General features: G+C 45.7%; 1 protein-coding gene across 2 annotated transcripts in view; it reads right to left on the bottom strand.

The window, feature by feature from the left end:
- The window catches only part of jcada (junctional cadherin 5 associated a), a 33,973-nt gene that overhangs the window by 3,429 nt on the left and 5,670 nt on the right, over positions 1–24,874 (bottom strand). The window contains exons 1-5 of one of the 2 annotated variants that reach the window (XM_055881286.1): positions 14,208–14,419; positions 13,170–13,696; positions 5,911–6,082; positions 4,837–5,696; positions 670–4,670 (exon numbers count right to left, since the gene is read on the bottom strand). In XM_055881286.1, coding sequence (XP_055737261.1) covers positions 670–4,670; positions 4,837–5,696; positions 5,911–6,082; positions 13,170–13,567 — 5,431 coding nt within the window. In that variant the 5' untranslated portion in view covers positions 13,568–13,696; positions 14,208–14,419. Of the gene's footprint in view, positions 1–669; positions 4,671–4,836; positions 5,697–5,910; positions 6,083–13,169; positions 13,697–14,207; positions 14,420–24,874 lie in introns of those variants that run through there. The other variant, XM_055881285.1, reaches the window with a different exon arrangement.

Here is a 24,874-nt window from a genome sequence, read left to right on the forward strand (position 1 = left end):
TCAGTGAGTCACAGTGGTCTCGGAGGACTCCCAGCTCTCACACACACACACACACACACACACACACACACACACACACACACACACACACACACACACACACACACACACACACACACACACACACACACACACACACACACACACACACACACACACACACACACACACACACACACACACACACACACACACACACACACTAAACCAACCCAATAAACAGTTCTATCATACAGCTGGAATAACTGCTCGTTTCTGGAGTGGTTTTATGGCTGGGTTCTCCCACAGTTCTGCTATAAAAACACCTTATTGTCCATTTAGGTCAAACTGCCACTCAGCCAACCAGAGCAAAGGTTGCATCCCTACTAGTTCATCTGAGAATGTTCTTGGTGTGTTTTCCAGCAGTATTAGTCTTTTGAATGTATTAAAACCAATTCTAAATGAAACTTCTATCACTCATATGCTAGGAAAATAGCTCCCTCTTGTGGCACACATGCCAAAACAAAACTCCCTTCCACTAATGAACCAGGCTGAAGGAAATGCACATATTTCAAGATCTAACAAAATATATTTACAATTACGTGTTTAAAGCACTTTGAACTGTAGTATGAAAAGTGTTTTAAAATGGTTCTTATTCAAGGCATGCATGTGTCCATGTTCCTACCGTACCCGAGAGCATCTCGTCGTCCTCTAGGGTGGCAGAGGAGCCACAGGAAGATACACTGAAGCTCAGGGGGAGGGTGATCTCTCTCTTGGCCACCGTGCCGCAACGAGGTTTAGGGATGGGCTTGGGGAGGAGAGGAGGTTTCATAGGTCTGGAGACCGGCTCTGGCCTAAACTCCTGTTGGACATTTGGTTTTTCACTCCTCTCCACCTCCTGCCCCTCTCTTTTCTCATCTGGCTCTACCACTTCCTCCTTCTCCATCTCCTGCCCCTCTCTTGTCTTCTCCTCTCTTTTTGTCTTTGGCTCTTTCTCCTTGTCCTTCATCCCCTTGATTTTGATTTCCTCTTTCTTCTCCTCCTCCTGCACGACCTCTGGCTCATCTTCTATCTCTTCCCCCTCCGCCTTGGACTCCATCCTCAACTCCTCAATCTCCCCCCTCTCTCTCTTCTCCTCTGCCTGCCTCATCCCTTCCCCTGGGTTTGCGTCGTTCTCTCGCTCTGCCTCTACCACTACCCTGGTCTCTTGTTCTGGTTCTGCCTCTCCTGAACTCCTGACACGGATGCAGGAGACGGAGAACGGCTCATCCATGTGGGCCATGCTCTCCGTACAGCCAGGTGATATGGAGGAGGGGGACGAGGAGAGCCTGGGGGAGGCACCACCACTACCGTGTCCCTTCTTTCCTTGCCTCTCCCCACCCCCTCCCACACTCAGCACGCTGAGGGCCAGCTCCTCGTCTCGGGTCACGGGCAGAGACAGGGGCAGACTACTGGGAGGGAACTCCGGTAGCCCCAGCACCATGGAGGGGTGGCTCTGGCTCTCTCCACCTCCTCCAGCATGTCTGTCTTCATATACTGATAGGCTGTCATTCTTAGTGGGTCCTCCTCCTTTCTCCTCTCCCAAGGTAACCACGGATACCTCTACCTCCATCACTTGCTCGTACTGTCTTCTCACAAGCTGTGTCTCCGTGTCTCTGTCCGGACTGTGCTCCTGGGTTTCTTCTTTGTGTTGTCTCTGATTCTCTGTGTTGTCTCCATGCTCCTGCTCCTCCTCTTTCTGTTCGACCAGGCCCAGTGATTCCACAGCCTGTGCTCCTTCTGGATGGAGTTCTGGTGTCCCTCCCCCAGTCCTTGTGTCATATTTGTTCTGCTGCTCTCTGTAAGGGCTGTGCGCCTGCGTTTCACCTATGCCAGTCTCTCCCTCCACCACCTCCTGCAGTGACACCTCCTCTCTCTCCTGGACCCGGCCCTGCAGTGAATCCGGGGCTACGTCTATCCCCAGTATCCTGGCTGCTCTCTGCTCCATCGTCTCGTTCTCAGGGATCCCCTTGGCACACTTCACCTCATATAGATTACTCAGGTCCTCCGTGGGCCTGGTGTTCGCCTTCTCCTTGATCAGCAGGGTCTCCAGGTGTCTATCTGCCAACGTCGCCTCATTACGCCAACTCAGAGGATCGGAGCTGACGCTGTATCTGTAGTCGCCATACTTGAAGGCGAGCGCTGCCTCCCGGGTCAGCCTGCCGGGTCGTGGTGACCCCCGCAACCCTTCACCTCTTGGCGACCTGCTGTTCTCACTCCGTGCCCTGCGGATGTTCAGATTGGGCTCATGGCCTCTGAATCTGGGTGGCACAACGGGCACATTATCCGTCTTTACCTTCCTCTCCTCTTCCACTACTTTAGTGGGGCCCAGCTCGTCCTTATTACTGCCCTCACGGATCTGCGCAACCTCAACCTGGCTGCTTTTGGCTAGAGATGGTTCCTCTCCGCTCTCCCATAATAGCTGTACATTCTGACATAGTTCCTCGTGGTCTAACGATGTGAGCGGTGTGAATGGGGGGCCACAGTGCTGGTCCTGCTCCCCAGGGGCCTCAGTGTAGACGGTGAGCCCCACATCCCTCAGTAGAGACTCCTTGGCGACGTCCTGCTCCTGCCTATAGGTAAGCCTGGGGTCATAGGTTTCCCTGTGGTCACCCTGTTCATTGTGGAGTTTGTAGTCTCTGAAGCCAGTGGGCACCAGGTCCTCTCTCAGTGGTCTGGGGATGCTGGTCCTGTTCTGGGGCTGGGGCCTGGAGAAGGCACTCCTCACCTCCCTATATTCTGGGTCTATAGAGGAACCAGGGCCCCAGCTGTCTAGTCTGGGCCTGATGGTAGGGATGTTGTTGTTGGGTTTGTTATTCAGGCGCTGGTCTGGAAGGCTAACTGTCTCCCGCTCAAAATCCAGAGGGGGAGGGGCTATGGGCTGATGTTGTTGTTGATGTTGTGTGTCTTCTCCGCTCAGCTCCATGATGTTCCTGTACACCTCGTCCAGGTCGTCTATACACTGGTCCACACTGGGTCTCCTGGGCTGGACCTTCTGGATCTGGTCTAGTTCTACGCCTGCAGCCTTGTTGAAACACTCCAGCTCTTCGATGGCGTCCCACGGCCGCCGGCTTACCGGCTTCAGCAGGAACTGACCAAACGCCACCTGGCCCTGGCTGTTAGCGTTGACATCGTCTGGGGGTTTGGTAGTGGTGTTGGAGGTGGTGGTAGTAGCACCAGTCTTCCTGGATGTGGAGGTATGTTGGTCTCTCTCCTCCCCAGATCCAGAGGGTGGAGGCTGGGGTGGGAGTGATGGAAGTGACAGGGGCTGGGCCGGGCTGATACTGAGGCGGGAGAAGGCGCTGTTGCTGGACGGGTGGAGGTTCTTCTGGCCTTTCATGGGGTAGCCCACGCCGTAGGAGGCGGACACGGCGCTGCAGTCGGTGCCCACGCCGCTGTCTGTGGTTGTGTCTGAGGCCGGGTGGCCTGGCTCCTGACCCCCTTGTCCTCCAGGCTGACCTGTTCCCCCTGTACTCCCAGGACCTTTCACGGGGGAGCTGGTCTGGGTTTCCTGGTTCCTGTACTGGTCCCCGGGCCAGGAGCCAGCATAGCACAGCTCCTTGTCAGCACTGGCCTGGAGTGACCAGGCGTCTACTATCTCCTTCCTCAGAGGACCCTTCCTGGTGCTTCTCATAGAACTGAAGCTGCTGGTGTGGGAGGGGGGTTTGAGACCCATCTCTGATAACGACTTGCTACGGAGGCTTTGGCTGTTGTCTGATTGGACCACAGTGTTTTGGTTGTCTTCTGTGGCGAAGACGCTCACGATTGGCAGACTACTTGGCAGACTGTCAGGCATCTTCTCATTATTGTTCTGGTCCGCTGTGGAGACTGAGTCTTTATTGGTTTGTTGTTGCTGCATGTGTATGGGGACAGACACCAGGCAGAATATGGTCTCACTGTGAGATTTCCTCTTAGAGTTTCTGTTGTTGTGGTCTACTCCTGAGTCTCCTGGAACGATCTTCTTCACCTGCGTGATGGTTGTTTCCGAGAATCCTTGGTCTGAGCTGGAGCTAAGAAGCACCGATGAGGCCGGGGCCGGGGCCGGGGGCTGGAAGGCAGAGAAACCACCTAGGTTGTTTTTGGGATTATACCTGTTACAGTTTTGGTCAGTTGCTGCTGGGAAGTTATCTAGTGAGTCAGTCTCTTTGTGCAAATCGCTGTGCTGCTGCTTCCACCGGTTATTCTTATTGTCATAGTCGCTAGACGACTTCGGCGTTGTCGGACTGGCTGGATCTGACGTGCTGGCAAGTGGCGGCGGGGCCCCCGTGGAGGCGGGGGACAGGAAGGCACTGTCATCAGACGAGTGGTCTGACACGGTGACACTGGGAAGCTCAGAGGATGTGGAGTTACGGATGTGGCGGATGTTGTCGGTGTCCGTCATGGAGTTACCTCCGCCGCCTAGAGACGAGCTTCCTCCCCCAGATATTTGTCGGACACGTGGGTCGTGGACGTAGTGGATGCCAGGACCCAGGCCCGGCTGGTGCTGCTGCTCGCTGTAGCCAGGGTAGAGCTGCTTCCGGTGGGGCACGCTCCTCTCTCGGAGGGGCTCTCTCTGAGGCTCCGGCCAGGACCCTCCTCCACCGGTGTGTCTGCTACTGAACCAGGGGTCCGGGGTCCCACGCATCTGTTGCTGCTGGAACACCTGGTGGTACCTGATAATAACAAATGATAATGTATTAACTTCTACATTGTATATTACATTAATTTGGTCATTTAGCAGATGCTTCTCAACAACAGAAAATAATCTCAAAGCGCTTCAAAAGCAAAGTAAACAAGCAATATAAAATCACGAGTAACGCTTGCTACAACAACCATTACCTGTAGTTCACTGGGACCTCTCCATAGCCCCTGTGACCTCCATGGCCCCCTCTCATAAGTGGAGCTCTCTTGGGGGGATACGATGGGGGAGGGATATAACCCGGAGGATCCGTGCCAGACCCTCCATCCTGTGAATAATAGTCCAGCCTGGGGTCACCCATCCTGGGGTGGGGGAGGGGGGTTCTGTCCCTGGCCTGGGGCTGTGGAGTTGATGCTGCTGCTGGGTCTCCTGACAGCGTCTCAGAACTCCCCCGGGTCTGCTGGTGCACCTCGTAGGACGGAGGCCGCAGGGGACGGCTGAACCGGGTCTTTGGTACCAGAGAGCCCTGGCTAAGCTGGCTGGCCATACTAGCCTGACTGGAGGGTCTGCTGTCATTCTCACACCACCTGTCCCTGTCCCCTGTCCCGGCCTGGTTGTGGTTATATCTGTTGTAAGGGTCGTGATGGGACACTGGGTGGCCGTTGACCTTCCTGTACACGTCCTGCCCAGACCCAACAGACCCAGACATGGCCACATATTGCAGGCTGTCCGGCGGCAGCATTCGGGGCAGAGACTGGGACTTCCCTTTGTTCCTGGGCCCCATTACAGCCACAGCGCCATCCGGTGTCCGGAGGTGGCGCTGCTGCAGTTGCTGCTGCTCCTGAGCCCGAGCCCAACTATCGCCCTCGCTGTCCGAGAGCTGGCGGGCGAAGCTGACCACGGCGGGTCGCCACTCGTCCGTGCCCAGGCTCTGACACTTCCTCTCCACGGCAGCCGTCGTCCACTGCTGCAGCGCTGCCTCTCTCTGCTTGGAGCGGGACTGGGACTGGACTGCCCAAAGCTGCCTCTCACGCTGCTGTCGCTGATCCTCTGGGGGCACCTAGACAGACAGAGGACCACAATGGAAAGCAGTCTTTGTGTAGGTCTCAAATGACAACCTAGTCCCTATGTAGTGCCATACCTTTGACCAGGGCCTATGGGGAATAGGGTGCCATTTGGAACACGCATTATTGTGTCATCCTCAGTGGTTTTACTTATCATTACACTATGTCTTTAAAAAAAGGTCAAATAAACAAATCACAGATTTAAATCACCTCCTGTCTCTGCGGCTGCTGCACCCCCTCTGTCCTATAGCCTCCTCCTCGAGGTTCTCTGAAGTCAGCGTAATCCAGGAGAACACTGAAGTCCTGACCTCTCCTCCTCCAGTAGGACACGTCTCGGTGGCCCCTGGACTCTGAATACACCCCTCTGGGCCCCTCACAGAACCTAGAATGCAGAGAAGACAGCACAGTATTAGAACCTAGAACACACAGAGCACAGTATTAGAACATAGAACACCGTATAAGAAGCTAAAACACAAGTATTAGAAACTAGAGCACAGTGCCGTCAGAGTGTTCAGACCTCTTGACCTTTTCCACATTTTGTTACTTTACAGCCTTATTCTAAAATTTATTAAATTGTTTCCCCCCTCATCAATCTACAGACTATACCCCATAATGACAAAGCAAAAACAGGTTTTTAGAAATGTTTGCTAAATTATTAAAAATAAATAAACTGAAATATGGCATTTACAGCGATTACAGCATCGAGTCTTCTTGGGTATGACGCTACAAGCTTGACACAACTGTATTTGGGGAGTTTCTACAATTCTTCTCTGCAGATCCTCTCAAGCTCTGTCAAGTTGGATGGGGTGCGTTGCTGCACAGCTATTTTCAGGTCTCTCCAGAGATGTTAGAGCGGCTTCAAGTCCGGGCTCTGGCTGGCGCTCAAGGACATTCAGAGACTTGTCCGGAAGCCACTCCTGCATTGTCTTGCCTGTGTGCTTAATTTCATTGTCCTGTTTGAAAGTGAACTTTCGCCCCAGTCTGGGGTCCTGAGCTGGTTTTCATCAAGGATCTCTCTGTACTTTGCTCCGTTCATCTTTGCCTTGACCATGACTAGTCTCCCAGTACATGCTGCTGAAAAACATCCCGAAAGCATGATGCTGCCACCACCATGCTTCACCGTAGAGATGGTGCCAGGTTTCCTCCAGATGTGACGCTTGGCATTCAGACCAAAGAGTTCAATCTTGGTTTTATCAGACCAGAGAACTCTTGTTTCTCATGGTCAGAGTCATTTAGGTGCCTTTTGGCAAACTCTAAGCGGGCTATCATGTGGCTTTTACTGAGGAGCGCTGTCTCTGGCCACTCTACCATCAAGGTCTGATTGATTGGTGGAGAGCTGCAGAGATGCTTGTCCTTCTGGAAGGTTCTCCCATCTCTACAGAGGAACTCTAGCTCTGTCAGAGTGACCATCAGGTTCTTGGCCCTTCTCCCCCGATTGCTCAGTTTGGCCGGGTGGCCAGCTCTAGGAAGATTCTTCCATTTAAGAATGATGGAGGCCACTGTGTTCTTTCGGACCGTCAATGCTGCAGAAATGCTTTGGTATCCTTCCCCAGATCTGTGCCTCGACAAAATCCTGTTTCGGAGCTCTACGGACAATTCCTTCGAGCCCATGGCTTGATCTTTGCTCAGACATGCACTGTCAACTGTGGGATCTTATATTAGACAGGTGTGTGCCTTTCCAAATCATGTCCAATCAATTGAATTTACCACAGATGGACTCCAATCAAGTTGTAGAAACATCAAGGATGATCAATGGAATCAGGATGCACCTGAGCTTAATTTTGAGTCTCATAGCAAAGGGTCTGAATACTTATGTAAATAGGTGTTTTTATTTTTAATAAATGTGCAAAGATTTCTGAAAACTTGTTTTTGCTTTGTCATGTGTAGATTGCTGGAAAAAATAAATATATTTAATACATTTTAGAATAAGGCTGTAACGTAACAAATATGGAAAAAGTCAAGGGGTCTGAATACTTTCCGAAGGCAATGTAACCCAGTATTAGAATGTAGAACACAAAGAACACAGTATTAGAACCTAGAATACACAGAACACAGAGTATAAGAACCAAGAACACATAGAACACACGATTAGAACCTAGAACACACAGTAGTTGAACCTAGAACACACAGTAATAGAACACACAGAAATAGAACCTATAAACCTAGAACACACACAGTACACATCAGGAATAATTCTACAGCAAGATGTCATTGAGGCCCTCATCCACTGGAGGGAGTCAGAACACTACTGGTAGAGGAGTAGAGACATCAGTGGTCTGTCTCTCCCCATCTCTAAAGGCTAATGTAGAATGGAAGGATTGCTGCTGTGTGACCATTAGAGATACACACGCATAATGCAAGCCAACTCCCAGTCTCTGGATAGGATATAGGCCTAGTTACAGCTATTTCTGGATATTCCTACTGAACATGCAAACAAACATGACATGTGTGCACCCTACGTTCTGAGAGAAGCTGATTCTCCATGCCTTTTTCATGTTCTGTCAGTGTAGTCAGCCGTGAGAATTAGGTAAGTTCCACTGCATCCCATATCTTATATTACAGCCTAGTTAGCCAATAGTAAGTGGATAGCATCTGCACCTCCTAGTGGAAAGATGAGGTATATTCCATATTTACCTTCAAAAACTAAGCTAAAAACACCCCAGCAACAACCATTGTAAAAAGTGTCACGTATATGATTTTAATGCTTGGATTTTCTAATCAAAAGCACTGTTTGCACTTGAGGCAAGGTTAGGCTATGCAGGTTGAATTATATATGCCTAATATAATCAATGTTACCATTGTGTAATATTCAAGGTCAAATCCCTGTTCTATGAGCAAATATCAAAAACAACAAATATAAATATATTTATATAATAAAAATATAAAAATCTACATTTACTGCAATAGTATATAATTGAGTGTCATTGGGTCCTGATATCATAGAATTACATGGAGAATGAATTCAGCTGTAGGATGTCTATGACTGATGTAGGCTACTGAACGTCTTCGATCTACAGAGATATACTATACACAATCCTCCAGCACTGCTACTGCAACTAGGCTACTCAAGCTGACAAGAAGAAAGGATAGACGAAAGAATGAGTGTCTCTGTAAAAATCCTACATTTTAACACCAAGGGACATTCCTCCGGAAAGGTTGCCATTGCATAACACCTTAACTGAACTAAGAATAGCAGGCAGCATCTCTTCTCCATATTGAAATGCTGCGTGCATTATTAATGTTGAATGCGTTATATAAGGAAGGTTCTATGTGAAGCGATGGAGAGAGGGGCTATCGATAGCCTACTACTGATCAGGGTTTTAAAACAGGCAGACGTCCCGATCTGTCTTTATGCGTCACAAATGGCATCCTATTCCCTATATGGGTCATTCTACAGAAGTGGTGCAAATTCGGGGTTGGAAAAACATGAACATTTCTATCCTGTTTTTCCCAAACTTTCAGCACACGTCTTCCAACATATGTCAGGTAGACATATAGTTGAAGTCGGAAGTTTACATACACCTTAGCCAAATACATTTAAACTCAGTTTTTCACAATTCCTGACATTTAATCCTAGTAAAAATTCCCTGTCTTAGGTCAGTTAGGATCACCACCTTATTTTAAGAATGTGAAATGTCAGAATAATAGTAGAGAGAATGATTTATTTCAGCTTTATTTCTTTCATCACATTCCCAGTGGGTCAGAAGTTTACATACACTTAATTAGTATTTGGTAGCATTGCCTTTAAATTGTTTAACTTGGGTCAAACGTTTTGTGTAGCCTTCCACAAGCTTCCCACAATAAGTTGGGTGAATTTTGGCCCATTCCTCCTGACAGAGCTGGTGTAACTGAGTCCGGTTTGTAGGCCTCTTTGCTCGAACACGCTTTTCCAGTTCTGCCCACAAATTAGCTATAGGATTGAGGTCAGGGCTTTGTGATGGCCACTCCAATACCTTGACTTTGTTGTCCTTAAGCCATTGTACCACAACTTTGGACGTATGCTTGGTGTCATTGTCCATTTGGAAGACCCATTTGAGACCAAGCTTTAACTTCCTGACTGATGTCTTGAGATGTTGCTTCAATATATCCACATAATTTTCCTACCTCATGATGCCATCTATTTTGTGAAGTGCACCAGTCCATCTTGCAGCAAATCATCCCCACAACATGATGCTGCCACCCCCGTGCTTCACGGTTGGGATGGTGTTCTTCAGCATGCAAGCCTCCCCCTATTTCCTCCAAACATAACAATGGTAATTATGGCCAAACAGTTATATTTTTGTTTAATCAGACCAGAGTACAATCTTTGTCCCCACGTGCAGTCGCAAACCGTAGTCTGGCTTTTTTATGGCGGTTTTGTAGCAGTGCCTTCTTCCTTGCTAGGCGGCCTTTCAGGTTATGTAGATATAGGACTCGTTTTACTGTGGATATAGATACTTTTGTACCTGTTTCCTCCAGCATCTTCACAAGGTCCTTTGCTGTTGTTCTGGGATTGATTTGCACTTTTTGCACCAAAGTACGTTCATCTCTAGGAGACAGAACACGTCTCCTTCCTGAGCGGTATGACGACTGCGTGGTCCCATGGTGTTTATACTTGCGTACTATTGTTTGTACAGATGTCTACACATTTTTTTCGGAGGTCTTGGCTGATTTTTTTTTTGATTTTCCCATGATGTCAAGCAAAGAGGCACTGAGTTTGAAGGTAGGCCTTGAAATACATCCACAGGTACATCTCCAATTGAATCATTTTCTGGAATTTTCCAAGCTGTTTAAAGGCAGTCAACTTAGTGTATGTAAACTTCTGACCCACTGAAATTGTGATGCAGTGAATTATAATTATAAAATTACTTGTGTCATGCACAAAGTAGATGTCCTAACCGACTTGCCAAAACTATAGTTTGTTCACAAGAAATTTGTGGAGTGGTTGTAAAACGAGTTTTAATGACTCCAACCTAAGTGTATGTAAACTTCCGACTGTACATACTACTCACACACTTTGTTTGCATTGCATATTTGAAATATTTAGCTGAATTCCTTACCACCCCATTAAATTAAAGGTCCAAAACATGGTGATAATGTTGCAGTAAAGGGAGAATCATGCACAGTATTGATCATTTTGATTAACCTTCGATTACAGATACATTTTAGAAATTGTATTTGCATACCAAATTAACAAAATAGTAAAAACATGATTTAACCTGATTTTCTAAACCTTTAAATTGAAATTTAGAGAAATATCATCTCTATTGTTCTCTGTAAAATGTTCAATGTTGATTGTATATAGTTGAAACTTGTTGATTGATTGATTTACTTATGCATCTAATTAAATATGTTGTTGGATGCTTGAATTGTCAATTTACCTATCTTTATTTTGGAAAAATAACATCCGTTTCGGTGTCAATCATACAGATAAATGGAGGACTCATTTTAGTATAGATATTGCCATTCAGGGCTTCCACCATTTAAAAGTAAGCTGAGTGGGGATTCCTATGGGTTGGGAGTGATCAGATCAGCCAATGATCAGAGCATTGTCTTCTTCAAATTGGGTTGCCTATGATTTGTAAACCAAAGACTAAGGTAATATCCTAGAGCCAAGACCAAGAGTCCATGGGCCCTTTCTTCAATTGTAAGAAACTCAAGTAAACTCGAGTAAAGTACAGTACAATAGATTACAGTACAGTAAGGTACAGTACAATGTGGCACATTATAGACGTCTATGTTTTTTCAGTTTTTTTGTGGGGGGTATTTTACCCCCTTTTTCTCCCCAATTTTCAATCTTGTCTCATCGCTGCCACTCCCCAAAGTGCTTGGTAGATGCGAAGGTGGAGTCATGCGTCCTCCGAAACATGACCCGCCTAACTACGCTCCTTAACAAACCGCCAGCTTAACCCGGAAGCCAGCCGCACCAATGTGTAGGAGGAAACACCGTTCAACTGGCGACCGGGGTCACCCCGCAGGCACCCAACCCGCCACAAAGAGTGGCTAGAGCGTGATGAGCCAAGTAAACCCCACCAGCCAAACCCTCCGTTAATCCGGACGACGCTGGGCCAATTGTGTGCCGTCCTATGGGACTCTCGGCCACGGCCGGTTGTGGCACAGCCCAGAAATGAACCCGGGTCTGTAGTAACACTTCTAGCACTGCGCCACTCGAGAGGCACCAGACGTCTATGTTTTGACCAAATAGATGTAAATGTTTGGGCTCTTGGAGGGTTGGATCCCCCTTGCTGGCTATGCAACTTAATGCACTACACTTTTTCCTGAAGTGTGCACTTGTCCACTACCCACATGGTGGTCCTCTGTAGCTCAGTTGGTAGAGCATGGCGCATGCAACGTTATAATGGAGATAGCCTCAATGGCGCTGTCTGTGCTGTCACAGACACCATAATGGCACAGATACAAAGATGAGACCTCTATATATCTATATATCTCTATGGTGTCAATTGTTACAGCTGGGACATATGTAACATAGTAACATATGGCTGGCTATCTTTCATTTGGACAGATGTACAACCCAGCAAATATATTAGTCCCAAAACCTACTTTACATATTTCTTGATATATTAGATGTTCGGTAGTGACACTTCTTAAAAATACATGAAGATTTACCAACTTGCTTACTCATTTTTTCCAAAATATTTGCAGGGTACTCACCATGTGGCCATGCTGGAGAGAGGTGCAATCCCATCACCTGATGATATGTGTAGGGGTGTGGCTTAAGACTCATTAATGCTACAGTCTTTTAATGTGCGTGTTACAGTGGGACAGCGTTTTTTAGAGAAAGATTTTTTTATTTTTATATATCAGTATCTTTAAATGTAATAATAGGATAATGGTTAGAGCGTTGGGCCAGTAACGGAAATGTTGGTGGATCAAATCCCCGAGCTGCCAAGGTCAAAATCTGTCGTTCTGCCCCTGAACAAGGCAGTTAACCCACTGTTCCTAGGCCGTCATTGTAAATAAGAATTTGTTCTTAACTGACTTGTCTAATTAAATAAAGGTAAAATAAAAAATAGTGCACTTCCTTAGTGCACTATAAAGGAATAGAGTGCCATTTGGGATGTAAAATCTGTCTGCAGAACTGGGCATGCTCAGACGGATGTTGGTGCTGGGGTCTATCATCAGCAGTAGTAGCAGCAGTTCTAGTCTGTTTACAACACAACTGTCCCATGTGGCAGATTAAGACTCCAGAACACATTACCCCAACTCCCTGTCTACTGGCTTTATCGGAAAGGGAGGGAGGGGTAGATAAAAAGAAAGGGAGAAATAGGGAGGCGAGAGAGAGGGAGAGAGAGAATCTGTGGTGCAGCATCCCAATGCAGAACTCCTATACTGACTGACTCCACCTTTGCATGACTCTATGTGCCAAACAAGATTCCTGCAACAGACCAACTGTATGATTAACAACATGCAATGATAAAAACAATGGAAGACAACGCTAGCATTCCAAAAGATTAAGTAGACGGACTCACCCGCTATCTGTCGTGAGAGAATCGCCCAAGGAGTGGGTGTCACCTTGGTTACCGCTGTCGGCTTCCCTCCTCTGTGGTTGGCTGTTCCTGTCCCTCCATGCATTGTCAGTGTGACTCGAGGAGTAGCTTTTGGTTGGGGCTGGTGGCTGGGGCTTCCTGCAGTTATTGTTGCCGTACACATATACCCCCGGCGCAGAGTCTATCTCATACCCGTTCACCGTGCCGTGACCACCACCAGACCGGCTCTCTAAGATCTCCTGGCGGCAGGAGGAAGGGTCGCCGTAACGCTTGTTATCGTAGGAGGACGGGGGGGTGGGGGAGACTGCAGTGGGGGTGGTAGAGGTGTTTTGGGGCAGCTTGTATCCATGAGAGATAAGCAGGTCCTCCACGCTGTACATGGTCGCATTTGTTTTGCTGGTGTTGTTTTTGAAAGAGGGGCGGGTGGAGGGGGGGGGGCGTCACTCAGACCTGGTTGCTAGACGCAGCGAAAGGAACCCGAGCACAGCTGCACAGCTGACTGGCCATCACTGGGAAAACAGGAGAGAAAGAGAGATAGAGAAAGAGCGAGGGGGGTGCTGTTAAAACAATTATCCCTCTGTCTCCATATCATTCTCTTTAGAGTACTGCCCAACTGGACGGAGAAGAGGGGAGAGGCGAGAACAAAACCCCCCATTTCAAAGCCTCCGCTCCCTCCACCACAAACCAACCGCTCTGTCTGCCTCCCTGCCGTCCTTCTCCTCTACCTTCCCTTCCCTCTCCTCTGCTTTCCTCTCCTCTGCCCGACAACAGGACGCCCCTCTCCTTTCCCCATTCTTTCCCCGTCCTCTCCTCTCCTCCCCTTCTCTGCTCTCCTCTCTGCCCCACAACAGGAGTCTCTCCATCTCAGTCCGAGACAGAGGTCTGATACTAAGCCCACCACATGCAGACAGCGGGAGAGGAAAATCAACAGCGCTAGTTAGAGCAACCCAAAATATCCTTATTATCAATAGTAATAACGGTGCTAGTGACACATATCATGTAATAACTATGTAATAATACCTGAACTGTAGAACTGTAGCCCTGAGGCAGCGGCTGGTTGGCTAGCCCATGTTTGGTAAATCAGCGGTGGGGATTGGGAGGGTAGTCAGTGTTGCAGTGGATCTTGATGTAATAGTCTAAGCGGTGCTCCCCTCATCTTGTGTTACTCAGCTTGCCTGCACCACCAGGACTGTGTGTGTGTTCCAGCCTCTATCCACATCCAAATCCTAATCTGGGGCGTAGCTATAATAATCACCCACCCACCCAGCCAGGCATACAGCTCCAGAACGCCCTGAGGATATTCCTGAATCCTGGGCATATGCCTGAAAGCCCCTGGGTAATATGAGTGGATTATACTCTGCCTGTATTGTAGTGACCTGTTAGTGATGTTTACAGCAGCGTACCACTGGACAGATGCTAACGCTAGTCTCCGTGTCACTGTATACCAAACAAGAGTTAGCCTAGTTCAATGGTTCCCAACCTAGGGTATGTGTACCCTTGGGTGTACTTGGGCTATCCACAGGGGGGTACTTGGGAAGACTCATAAAACCATAGGCCTACTGGTAAAATGCACGAGGGGATACTTTGTAGGTCCGAACAGAGCAAAATGTGATTCGGGGTTCAGTGACCAAAAAAGATTAGGAATCACTGGCCTAGTTTATACCAACACCTTCTGGGATTATACCTAAAGCAGAGATAGGAGGATGAGCCTGTGGTAGTCCAGAGTAAATTACAGCGTTTCAATAAATAATATTCTACAAAGTATTGTATGAAGACCAGAAGCTGTATGAATCAAAGCATCTCAGGTGCTAATCTAGGATTTACCCCCCCCCCCCCCATCTTATTCATCGTGATCTAAACAACTGATCCTAAATCAGAGTTGCTACTCTGAGATGCTTTTTGAATGCAGTTCCAGACGTCATGTAGCTGTGTTGCGTTGCTGTATTGCCTTGCCTGCCTTCCACCACCTAAGCATTAGTCGTGGTACTACCTAGGTGATTAACTGTCTCTCTAGGAGCGTGAAACACTGCCCGCTCTCTTTGTATGACCAGCCCACTAATGTGATCATCTTTCTCATGTAAAACTTTAAACCTGTTAGTATTAGGGGATTGACTCTTGGCTCTGGCTCAGTGTTACTTTTTCCTGTTCAACTGCATTCTGGTGGAGTATTTTCTTTCACGGGCAGGCACATTTCTGTTAGAGTAGATTTTTGTGAACATTGCACAAACTAAATACTGGATTTGATTACTGATGAATTAGCTCACTGTCAAATTCAGATTAATCTGCAAACTTGTTTTCACAATCTTGAACCCAAAATGATGCAAAGTCTCAATTAGATAGACCTAAACGCCAAATGTATCCAAGCCATGCCAGATGTGACACTATGTGCAAACCACATTTTAACTGCAAACCCCAATCCATCTCTGCTAATGCAACTGGTAAATCAAGAGTTCAACAGTTCAGTCAACCTAGGATAGCGTTGTCCTGTGACATTTCTCCCATTTCTAGCAGCAACAAGTGAAGCGATACACCAGCCCGGACCCTGGTCTACACACAGAGGCTGCTATTCCCTACATTGTGCATTTCCAATGAGACAGAGGGCCGCCAGTGTTTAAGGTTAATGTTAGCTCTAGTGTTATTATATCAGGACACTAAAGACTTGTGGCCTGCAGAATCAACAACCTTCATCATTTGAGACTGTTGCTTTGTTAGTCGGTGTTAAAGTTCACAGTTAGCCATTGTTATGTAAATGCCCGCTGAAAAGTACCCAGGACCTTTCCTTGGCTCCAAGTCAGAGTAGGTCTGCTGCAGCCATGGCCCAGTAAGACACGGGTGCCGGCCCGTGTAGATGGAAACAGAGCTTTTTGGGTGAAACACTGGGGTAAATCATCATTGGAAATACGCAATAGGGCACTACTTTTGACACACATACACTATGTTCTTCTATCCTCGTGGGGACCTGAAATTCATTTCCATTCAAAATCCTATTTCCCTAACCATAACCATAACCATAACCCAATCCCTAAACCTAACCACTAACCCTAACCATAACCCCTAAGTTTAAAATAGCCTTTGTCCTCATGGGGACGTGGGCAATGTCCCCACGAGGGAGAATTTTCCAAGTTTTAAAGTCTAAAGTCCCCACAAGGATAGAAGAGCCAACCCACAGACAGACACACACACACGCGCGCGCGCGCGTGTAATTCGGCAATGTCATAATATAATCAAAACTGATTATGATCCATAACATATGCTGCCCCATCTAAGACATTTAAACCCACAATCCGAATTCCTGTCAGTCAGTAATCATCTCTAAATGGGCCTTATCTTCACCATCATCAGTATAAGTATTTCCCTTTTCCCCTCCGTTCGTGACCCTCCTGGCTCCCAATCCCCCTGCCCTAGCGTCCCACGGCGAGCTCAGTTTAAATATCACTAATTCTCTTACGCAATGGAATTACCATTTGATATCAAACAAAACTCCTGATTCAGGCAACAGCAGCAGCCCCGGACAGCAACACGGCCCACTTTCATTCCCTCTTTTCCTCACACCACAACAACACTGAGTTTTGGTAACAATACGTGCGTTGTGTTAGCTACTGACTTAGATCTTTAATGATCCTGGCAAGGAACACTTCTACTGTTGTTGCTGCTGCTGCGGATGCTTGAAAAGTGCAGATCTGGTACTTTTTAATGATTTGACTCTGTCAAAATGAAATGAATGATGTTCTTTATGGATACCATGTAGGCCTAGCGAAGCTGAATCATGTGCAGACCAGATCTGGCATTTCACAGCACTGTACTCTCTCTCACACTATGTAGCCTAAAGAAAAATGAATGCCGCCTAACACTCATTGACATTCCTTCAATCACGACCACTTGGTAGGCTAAATTAGATCACTGACAAATACTAGATAGTGTCCAAATAATAAATCAGCGTGCTTTCTGATTTGAAATGAAATACGGTGCATTTGGAAAGTATGCAGACCCCTTGACTTTCTCAACATTTTGTTACATTGCAGGCATATTCTAAAATTGATTAAATTGTTTTTTCCCCTCATCAATCAACACACAATACCCCATAATGACAAAGAAAAAACGTGTTTTTAGAAATGTTTGCAAATGTTTGTCCCCCCCCCCCAAACCCTTTACTCAGTACTTTGTTGAAGCATCTCGGACAGCGATTACAACCTTGAGTCTTTTTGGGTATGACGCTACAAGTTTGGCACACCTGTTTTTGGGGAGATTTACACATTTTTCTCTGCAGATCCTCTTGGGCTCTATCAGGTTGGATGGGGAGCATCGCTGCACAGCTATTTTCAGGTCTCTCCAAAGATGTTCGATCGGTTTCAAGTCCGGGCTCTGGTTGGGGCACTCAAGGACATTCAGAGACTTGTCCTGATGCCACTCCTGCGTTGTCTTGGCTGTGTACAAGGGGTCTTGTCCTGTTGGAAGTTGAACCTTCGCTCCAGTCTGAGGTCCTGAGTGCTCTGGAGCAGGTTTTCCTCAAGGATCTCTCTGTACATTGCTCCGTTCATCTTTCCCTTGATCCTGACTAGTCTCCCTGCCGCTGAAAAACATCCCCTAAGCATGATGCTGCCACCACCATGCTTCAACGTAGGGATGGAGCGAGGTTTCCTCCAGACGTGATGCTTGGCATTCAGGCCAAAGAGTTCAATCTTGGTTTCATCAGAACAGAGAATCTTGTTTCTCATGGTCTGAGATTCTTTAGGTGCCCTTTGGCAAACTCCCATCTATTAGGTGAAATACCAGTGTCATCACAGCAGAAATATTTGTGAACTGTTGCCACAAGAAAATGGCAACCATTGAAGAATAGACACCATTGTAAACACAACCCATATTTATATATTTGCATTTTCCCTTTTGTACTTTAACTATTTGCACAACGTTGCAACCCTGTATATAGCCACAATATGAAATTTCAAATGTCTCTTTTCCTTCTGAACATTTGTGAGTATAATGTTTACTGCTGCCGCCACCATGCTTCACCGTAGGGATGGTGCCAGGTTTCCTCCAGATGTGATGCTTGTCTTTCAGGCCAAAGAGTTCAATCTTGGTTTCATCAGACCAGAGAATCTTGTTTCTCATGGTCTGAGAGTCTTTAGGTTCCTTTTGGCAAACTCCAAGCAGGCTGTCATGTGCCTTTTACTGAGGAGTGGCTTCCGTCTGGCCACTCTACCATAAAGGCCTTATTGGTGGAGTGCTGCAGAGACGGTTGTCCTTCTGGAAGGTTCTCCCATCTCCACAAAGGAATTCTGGAGCGCTGTCAGAGTGATCATCGGGTTCATTGGTCACCTCCCTGACTGATGGAGGCCACTGTGTTCTTGGGGACCTTCAAGGATGCAGACATTTTTTGGGACCCTAACCCAGATCTGCGCCTTGACATAATCCTGTCTCGGAGCTCTATGGACAATTCCTTTGACCTCATGGCATGGTTTTTGCTCTGACATGCACTGTCAACTGTGGGACCTTATATAGACATGTGTGTGCCTTTCCAAATCATGTCCAATCAATTGAATTTACGACAGGTGAACTCCAATCAAGTTGTTGTCAAGGCTCAGTAGAAGACCCAGATGCAGACAGTTTCGAAGTAACAAAAGTTTAATACAAAAACAGGAGGCAGGCCAACGACAGGTCAAGGGCAGGCAGAGGTCAGTAATCCAAAGGTAAATTAGGTATTTCTGTTTATTATTTGTAATACATTTGCAAAAATGTATAAAAAACAGTTTTTGCTTTGTTATTATAGGGTATTTTGTGTAGATTGATGAAATAAAAAAATAATTGTATACATTTTAGAATAAGGCTGTAACGTAACAAAATGTGGAAAAAGGGAAGGGGTCTGAATACTCTCCGAATACACTGTACAGTACATAAATAAAGGCATTTTTTGATCATCAGGAAGAGGAAGGCATCTGTCCTGACTGGTAGCTAATGGCTACAACACCAAGGTTGCCTTCCAAAAGGCACCCTATTCCCTACATAGTGCACTACTTTTGATGAGAGCCCTATGGGCCCTGGTCAAAAGTAGTCCACTATATAGGGAATAGGGTGCCATTTTGGATGCATACCCAAAAGGCTGGAGGAGGAAGACAGTTACCAGGTAAACAGTTTGGTGTCATAATCTTCTTCATGGCCTCGGTAGGAGGGGGGAGGGAGGGAGAGAGACCCTAAACAGAGAGTACACAGTTGCGGAATACCTGAACACTGTGACTGACCCAAAATTAAGGAAGGATTTGACTATGTACATACTCATTGAGCATAGCCTTGCTATTGAGAGAGGCCGCCATAGCCTGTCTTCTCTTGAGAGCCAGGTCTGCCTATGTACACACTGCCCACAAAATGAGGTGGAAACTGAATTGGACTTCCTAACCTCCTGCCAAATGTATGACCATATTAGAGACACATAGTTCCTTCAGATTACACAGACCCACAAAGAATTTAAAAAACAAATCCAATTTAAACTCCCATCTAGTGGGTGAAATACCACAGTGTGCCATCACAGCAGAAAGATTTGTGAACTGTTGCCACAACAAAAGGGCAACCAGTGAAGAACAAACACCATTGTAAATACAACCCATATTTATGTTTATTTATTTTCCCTTTTGTACTTTAACTATTTGCACATTGTTACAACACTGTATATAGTCACAATATGACATTTGAAATGTCTCTTTTCCTTTGGGACTCTTGTGAGTATAATGTTTACTGTTCATTTTGTATTGTTTATTTAACTTATTATCTATTTCACTTGCTTTGGAAATGTTAACATATGTTTCCCATGCCAATAAAGCCCTTTGAATTCGAGAGAGAGAAGCATGGGACAGAGACAAGACTAGGGCTTTGACGACACAGATGTAGAGCCCTAATCAGGAAATTGAAGTTGTCTATAGCTACTTTAAGAAAGAAAAATCTAACAGGCAACAACAGTCAAGTCTAGATCCATGTCATCCAACAGTCAGCCTAACGAGCTTGGACAATATTATGCAGAAAGGTTAGTGCAATTTTTATAAAGAATGTGTAATGGGCGTTGCCAAAGTGTTTTGCAGTCAAAATATCTACAGGCCGGCTAGCAGACAGACATATGCTCACATTCAAACAATTTTGTGGCGATGACAACATCTGACATTCATCATCATAGCTCTGGGCGTTGCAATAGTTTCTGGAACTGAACCCTGACAAGGAATGAAGGACAAATTGGTGTTGGTTACTTATTCCTACATTATATAGTGATAAACTATGAATGTTTCTTACAGTTTTATCTGTCTGTCTACCTATAAACCTAAGCCTATTTCCACATCTTATGAACGCTTTTCCTTAGCGGTGGTGAAAGTAGCAATCAATGTCAAAAAGGTATTCAGGAGACTGACAGACACAATGCACATTATGCACAGTGAGCGTGCTATGATCCCAGTGGAGGCTGGTGGGAGGATCTATAGGAGGACAGGCTCATTGTAATGGCTGGAATGGAATTAATGGAGCAGTATCAAACATATGAAAAACACATTTGACTGCATTCCATTGATTCTATTCCAGCCATTACAATGAGCCTGTCCTCCTATAGCTCCTTCCAACGGCCTCCACTGCATGATCCATCTGTAAAACAATACTAGAACACTGCAGCACATGGCTAGAAAACAAAAAGGAATCTAGGAATAACCCACAAACACATGGCTAGAAAACAAAAAGGAATCTCGGGAATAACCCACAAACTTGTGTCCGGAGACCAAACCTGGTTTCAAACACTATTTGAAATAATTTCAAATACTTATGCTGGGCTTGATTGAACTTGCCTGTTGCAATGGAACCAATAGAATAGTTACAAAAGTGCAAACACCATCCATCTGGCACTGCATGCAGTGTAAAGTGAAATGTAATAGTATTTGAACCCAGGTCTGCCAGAGACCCAAAGGATAACATCCCATCCAATCCCTGCCTCAAATATTCCTTCAGAGGAACCACACCTCTGTATTGTTGCAAACCTCATTGGCCAGAGAGACCAGAAGAGGGAAGGGGCCAACTACATTCTGCCAAAACCTTTTTTATTGTTTGGTTCTGTGACATCATCGTCCAGCGTACCCCGCTTGGAATTGGCGCTTCCTGAGGATGTGTGTCGGTGTTTCCAATCAGCTCTCTTAACACGACACTGAGTATCTCTGAGACGCTCTGGCGAAGGCTGAAAACGGGATATGTCCCAAATGGCACCCTTTTCCCTAAAGTGCACTACTTTTGACCAGGGCCCATAGGTCACACATGGCCAAGTCACACATGGTCATATTTCAACGCCACACTGCCAGCCCAGATCCGCTATAACTCGCAGGCCCAGCCCACCCCTCTCTTTGTCTGACTCTCTCTGACAGTCTCTCTGTATGTACAGTACTAGTCAAAAGTTTGGACACACCAACTCATTCAAGGGTTTTTCTTTATTTTTTACTATTTTCTACATTGTAGAATAATAGTGAAGACATCAAAACTATGAAATAACACATATGGAATCATGTAGTAACCAACAAAGTGTTCTACTTTATATTTGAGATTCTTCAAAGTAGCCACCCTTTGTCTTGATGACAGCTATGCACACTCTTGGCATTCGCTCAACCAGCTTCATGAGGCAGTCACCTGGAATACATTTCAATTAACAGGTGTGCCTTGTTAAAAGTTAATTTGTGGAATTTCTTTCCTTCTAAATGCGTTTGAGCCAATCAGTTGTGTTGTGACAAGGTAGGGGTGGTATACAGAAGATAGCCCTATTTGGTAAAAGACCAAGTCCATATTATGGCAAGAACAACTCAAATAAGCAAAGCAAAATGACAGTCCATTACATTAAGACATGAAGACCAGTCAAATTGGGAAAATTTCAAGAATCTTTAAAGTTTATTCAAGTACAGTCGCAAAAACCATCAAACGCTATGATTAAAACTGGCTTTCATGAGGACCGCCACAGGAAACAAAGACCCAGAGTTACCTCTGCTGCAGAGGATAAGTTCAGCCTCAGAAATTGCAGACACATCTACATAAACTTTTCAGAGGAGACTGCGTGAATCAGGCCTTCATGGTTGAATTGCCTCAAATAAACCACTACTAAAGGACACCATTAATAAGAAGAGACTTGTTTGTGCCAAGAAACACAAGCAATGGACATTAGACCTGTGGAACTCTGTCCTTTGGTCTGATGAGTCCAAATTTGAGATTATTGGTTCCAACCACGCAGAGTAGGTGAAAGGATGACGCAGAGTAGGTGAAAGGATGATCTCCGCATGTGTGGTTCCCACCGCGAAGCATGGAGTAAGAGGTGTGATGATGTCAGGGTGCTTTGCTGGTAACACCGTCATTTATTTAGAATTCAAGGCACACTTAACCAGCATGGCTATCACAGCATTTTGCAGCAATATGCCATCCAATCCCATTTTTAAACAGAACTGTAACGGCTTCCGTCGGTAGAAGGAGAGGAGGACCAAAGCGCAGCGTGGTATGTATCCATATTTATTAGAATACTTCTTCAATACGAACAAAACAATAAACAGACGAAAACCCAACGAAGCTACAGTCCCGAACTAGAGAACACAAAAACAGATGAACGCAAGAACAGGAACAGTCACCCACAAACCAACAGAGAAAAAAGGCTACCTTAATATGGTTCCCAATCAGAGACAACGTAAAACACCTGCCTCTGATTGAGAACCATATCAGGCCAATAAGACAAACCTAAACAAAGAAACACATAACATAGACTACACCCACCCGGCTCACGTCCTGACCAACTAAACAAAGACTAAACAAAGGAAATAAGGTCAGGAACGTGACAAGAACAATGACCCAACAGACCTTCAGGCTGTGTAAGGGCTATTTGATCAAGGAGAGTGATGGAGCGCTGTATCAGATGACCTGGCATCCACAATCAACCGACCTCAACCCAATTGAGATGGTTTGGGATGAGTTGGACTGCAAAGTGTAGGAAAAGCAGCCAACAAGTGCTCAGCATATGTGGGAACTCCTTCAAGACTGTTGGAAAAGCATTCCAGGTGAAGCTGGTTGAGAGATAGCTTTACATACTCTTGGCAATCATCAAAGCAAAGAGTGGCTACTTTGAAGAATGGCTACTTTGAAGAATCTCAAATATATTTTGATTTGTTCAACACTTTTTTGGTTACTACATGATTACATGTGTTATTTCATAGTTTTTATGTCTTCACTTTTATTCTACAACATAGAAAATAGTTTTAAAAAATTAAGAAAAACCCTTGAATGAGTAGGTGTGTCCAAACTTTTGACTCTCGCTCTCCTGTTCTGTCCAACCCCACTGAGAGTGAGGGGCCCTGGCTGCAACATGTCAACAAATTGTGTTTCAGTAGGTTTTCAGACTCAGCTCCATCTGGCCAGATCACTTCTAAACACCTTGTTGACAGTAGTTTAAGTGACAGAAGTTGAATGTATTTATTAAAGACATGACAATGATTGATCTAAGAACTGAGCAACATTCGCAACTATCCGTTCTCTTCCTTGCCCTTTCCCCTAACCACTGCACCACATTGCTAACAAACCCATGCTGCCACACTCTGTCAACAACATGTTATCTATCTATCTCTATGTATCTATCCACACCCTCTCATCAGTAGGGTAGGGTACAGCACTAGACCTCAACAACAATCTCATTCACATCGAGTGAATTAGCTCATGAGGAATGACTTAAAACACCCACAAACATATTTTGCTCAACTGCTCCCATAGCAACGGTTGTTTTCCTTTTGTGAATAGCAGATTGCTTATGGACAAATGTATGTAGGCTGTTCGCTCCACATATTCTATGTCCCAAATGGCACTCTATTGACCAGGGCTCATAGTGCCATTTGGGATACACCCATTGTTTCCCTCCAAAACTTGACAGTGTGGGAGTTACTGAGGGAGTCACCTGGCTTCAGTATCAAAGGACCTCCGTTGGGTTGGGTTGGGATGGGATGTTACGTTCTCCTACAATGGAGTCAGTAACAAATGACAGACCACAGACTTCATTCACTTTAGACACACTACAGTGATCTAATCAAACAGTGTCAAGTGTTTTTAATGCTGTGCGGATTCGTCAATGCAAAGTTGTGACTTCAGATGATGAGGAGGAACAGTAAAAGAGTATTGCAGTGTGTAAATAATCTAGGTCTAAATGAAAAGTTGTTGGATATTAGTGTCGCACATGCAATAGGCTTATTTCCCATAATTTCAAAAGGCTTAGCCTAATTCTTCTGAAACATATATAAAATAAATTAATTGACGTCATATTCCATGTTTTTCAATGGAATCCAGTCCACACCCTGCTCCAGTTTTAAAACGAAACATGTAAAAGCATTGGCAGAAGCTCCATGTTGCAAAAGGAATTGCCAATGCAAGCATTTGACAACATTTACTGTATAAAAGACGCCTTGGAATGTCTTGGTAAGCCTGTCTGAAACATTAGCAAGTTAATGCCCGTGAATACAGTACAGTTCTCTGCAGTTCATAAAAGGCATATCGTCGAGTAAGACTAACTCTCCAGCACTATGTCCAAGGATATGTTGTTTTGGTTTTTGACCATAGAAATAGATTTATAGAACGTTTACTTGAATGGAGATGTTCCCATGTTCCTTCTAGAAATGATATTTCTATGTGTTTTTTTACCCCGTCCACTGTTCAGCTTGTCT

This window comes from Salvelinus fontinalis, chromosome 25 (genome assembly GCF_029448725.1).
Source record: "Salvelinus fontinalis isolate EN_2023a chromosome 25, ASM2944872v1, whole genome shotgun sequence".
In the NCBI taxonomy this organism is placed as follows: Eukaryota; Metazoa; Chordata; class Actinopteri; order Salmoniformes; family Salmonidae; genus Salvelinus; species Salvelinus fontinalis.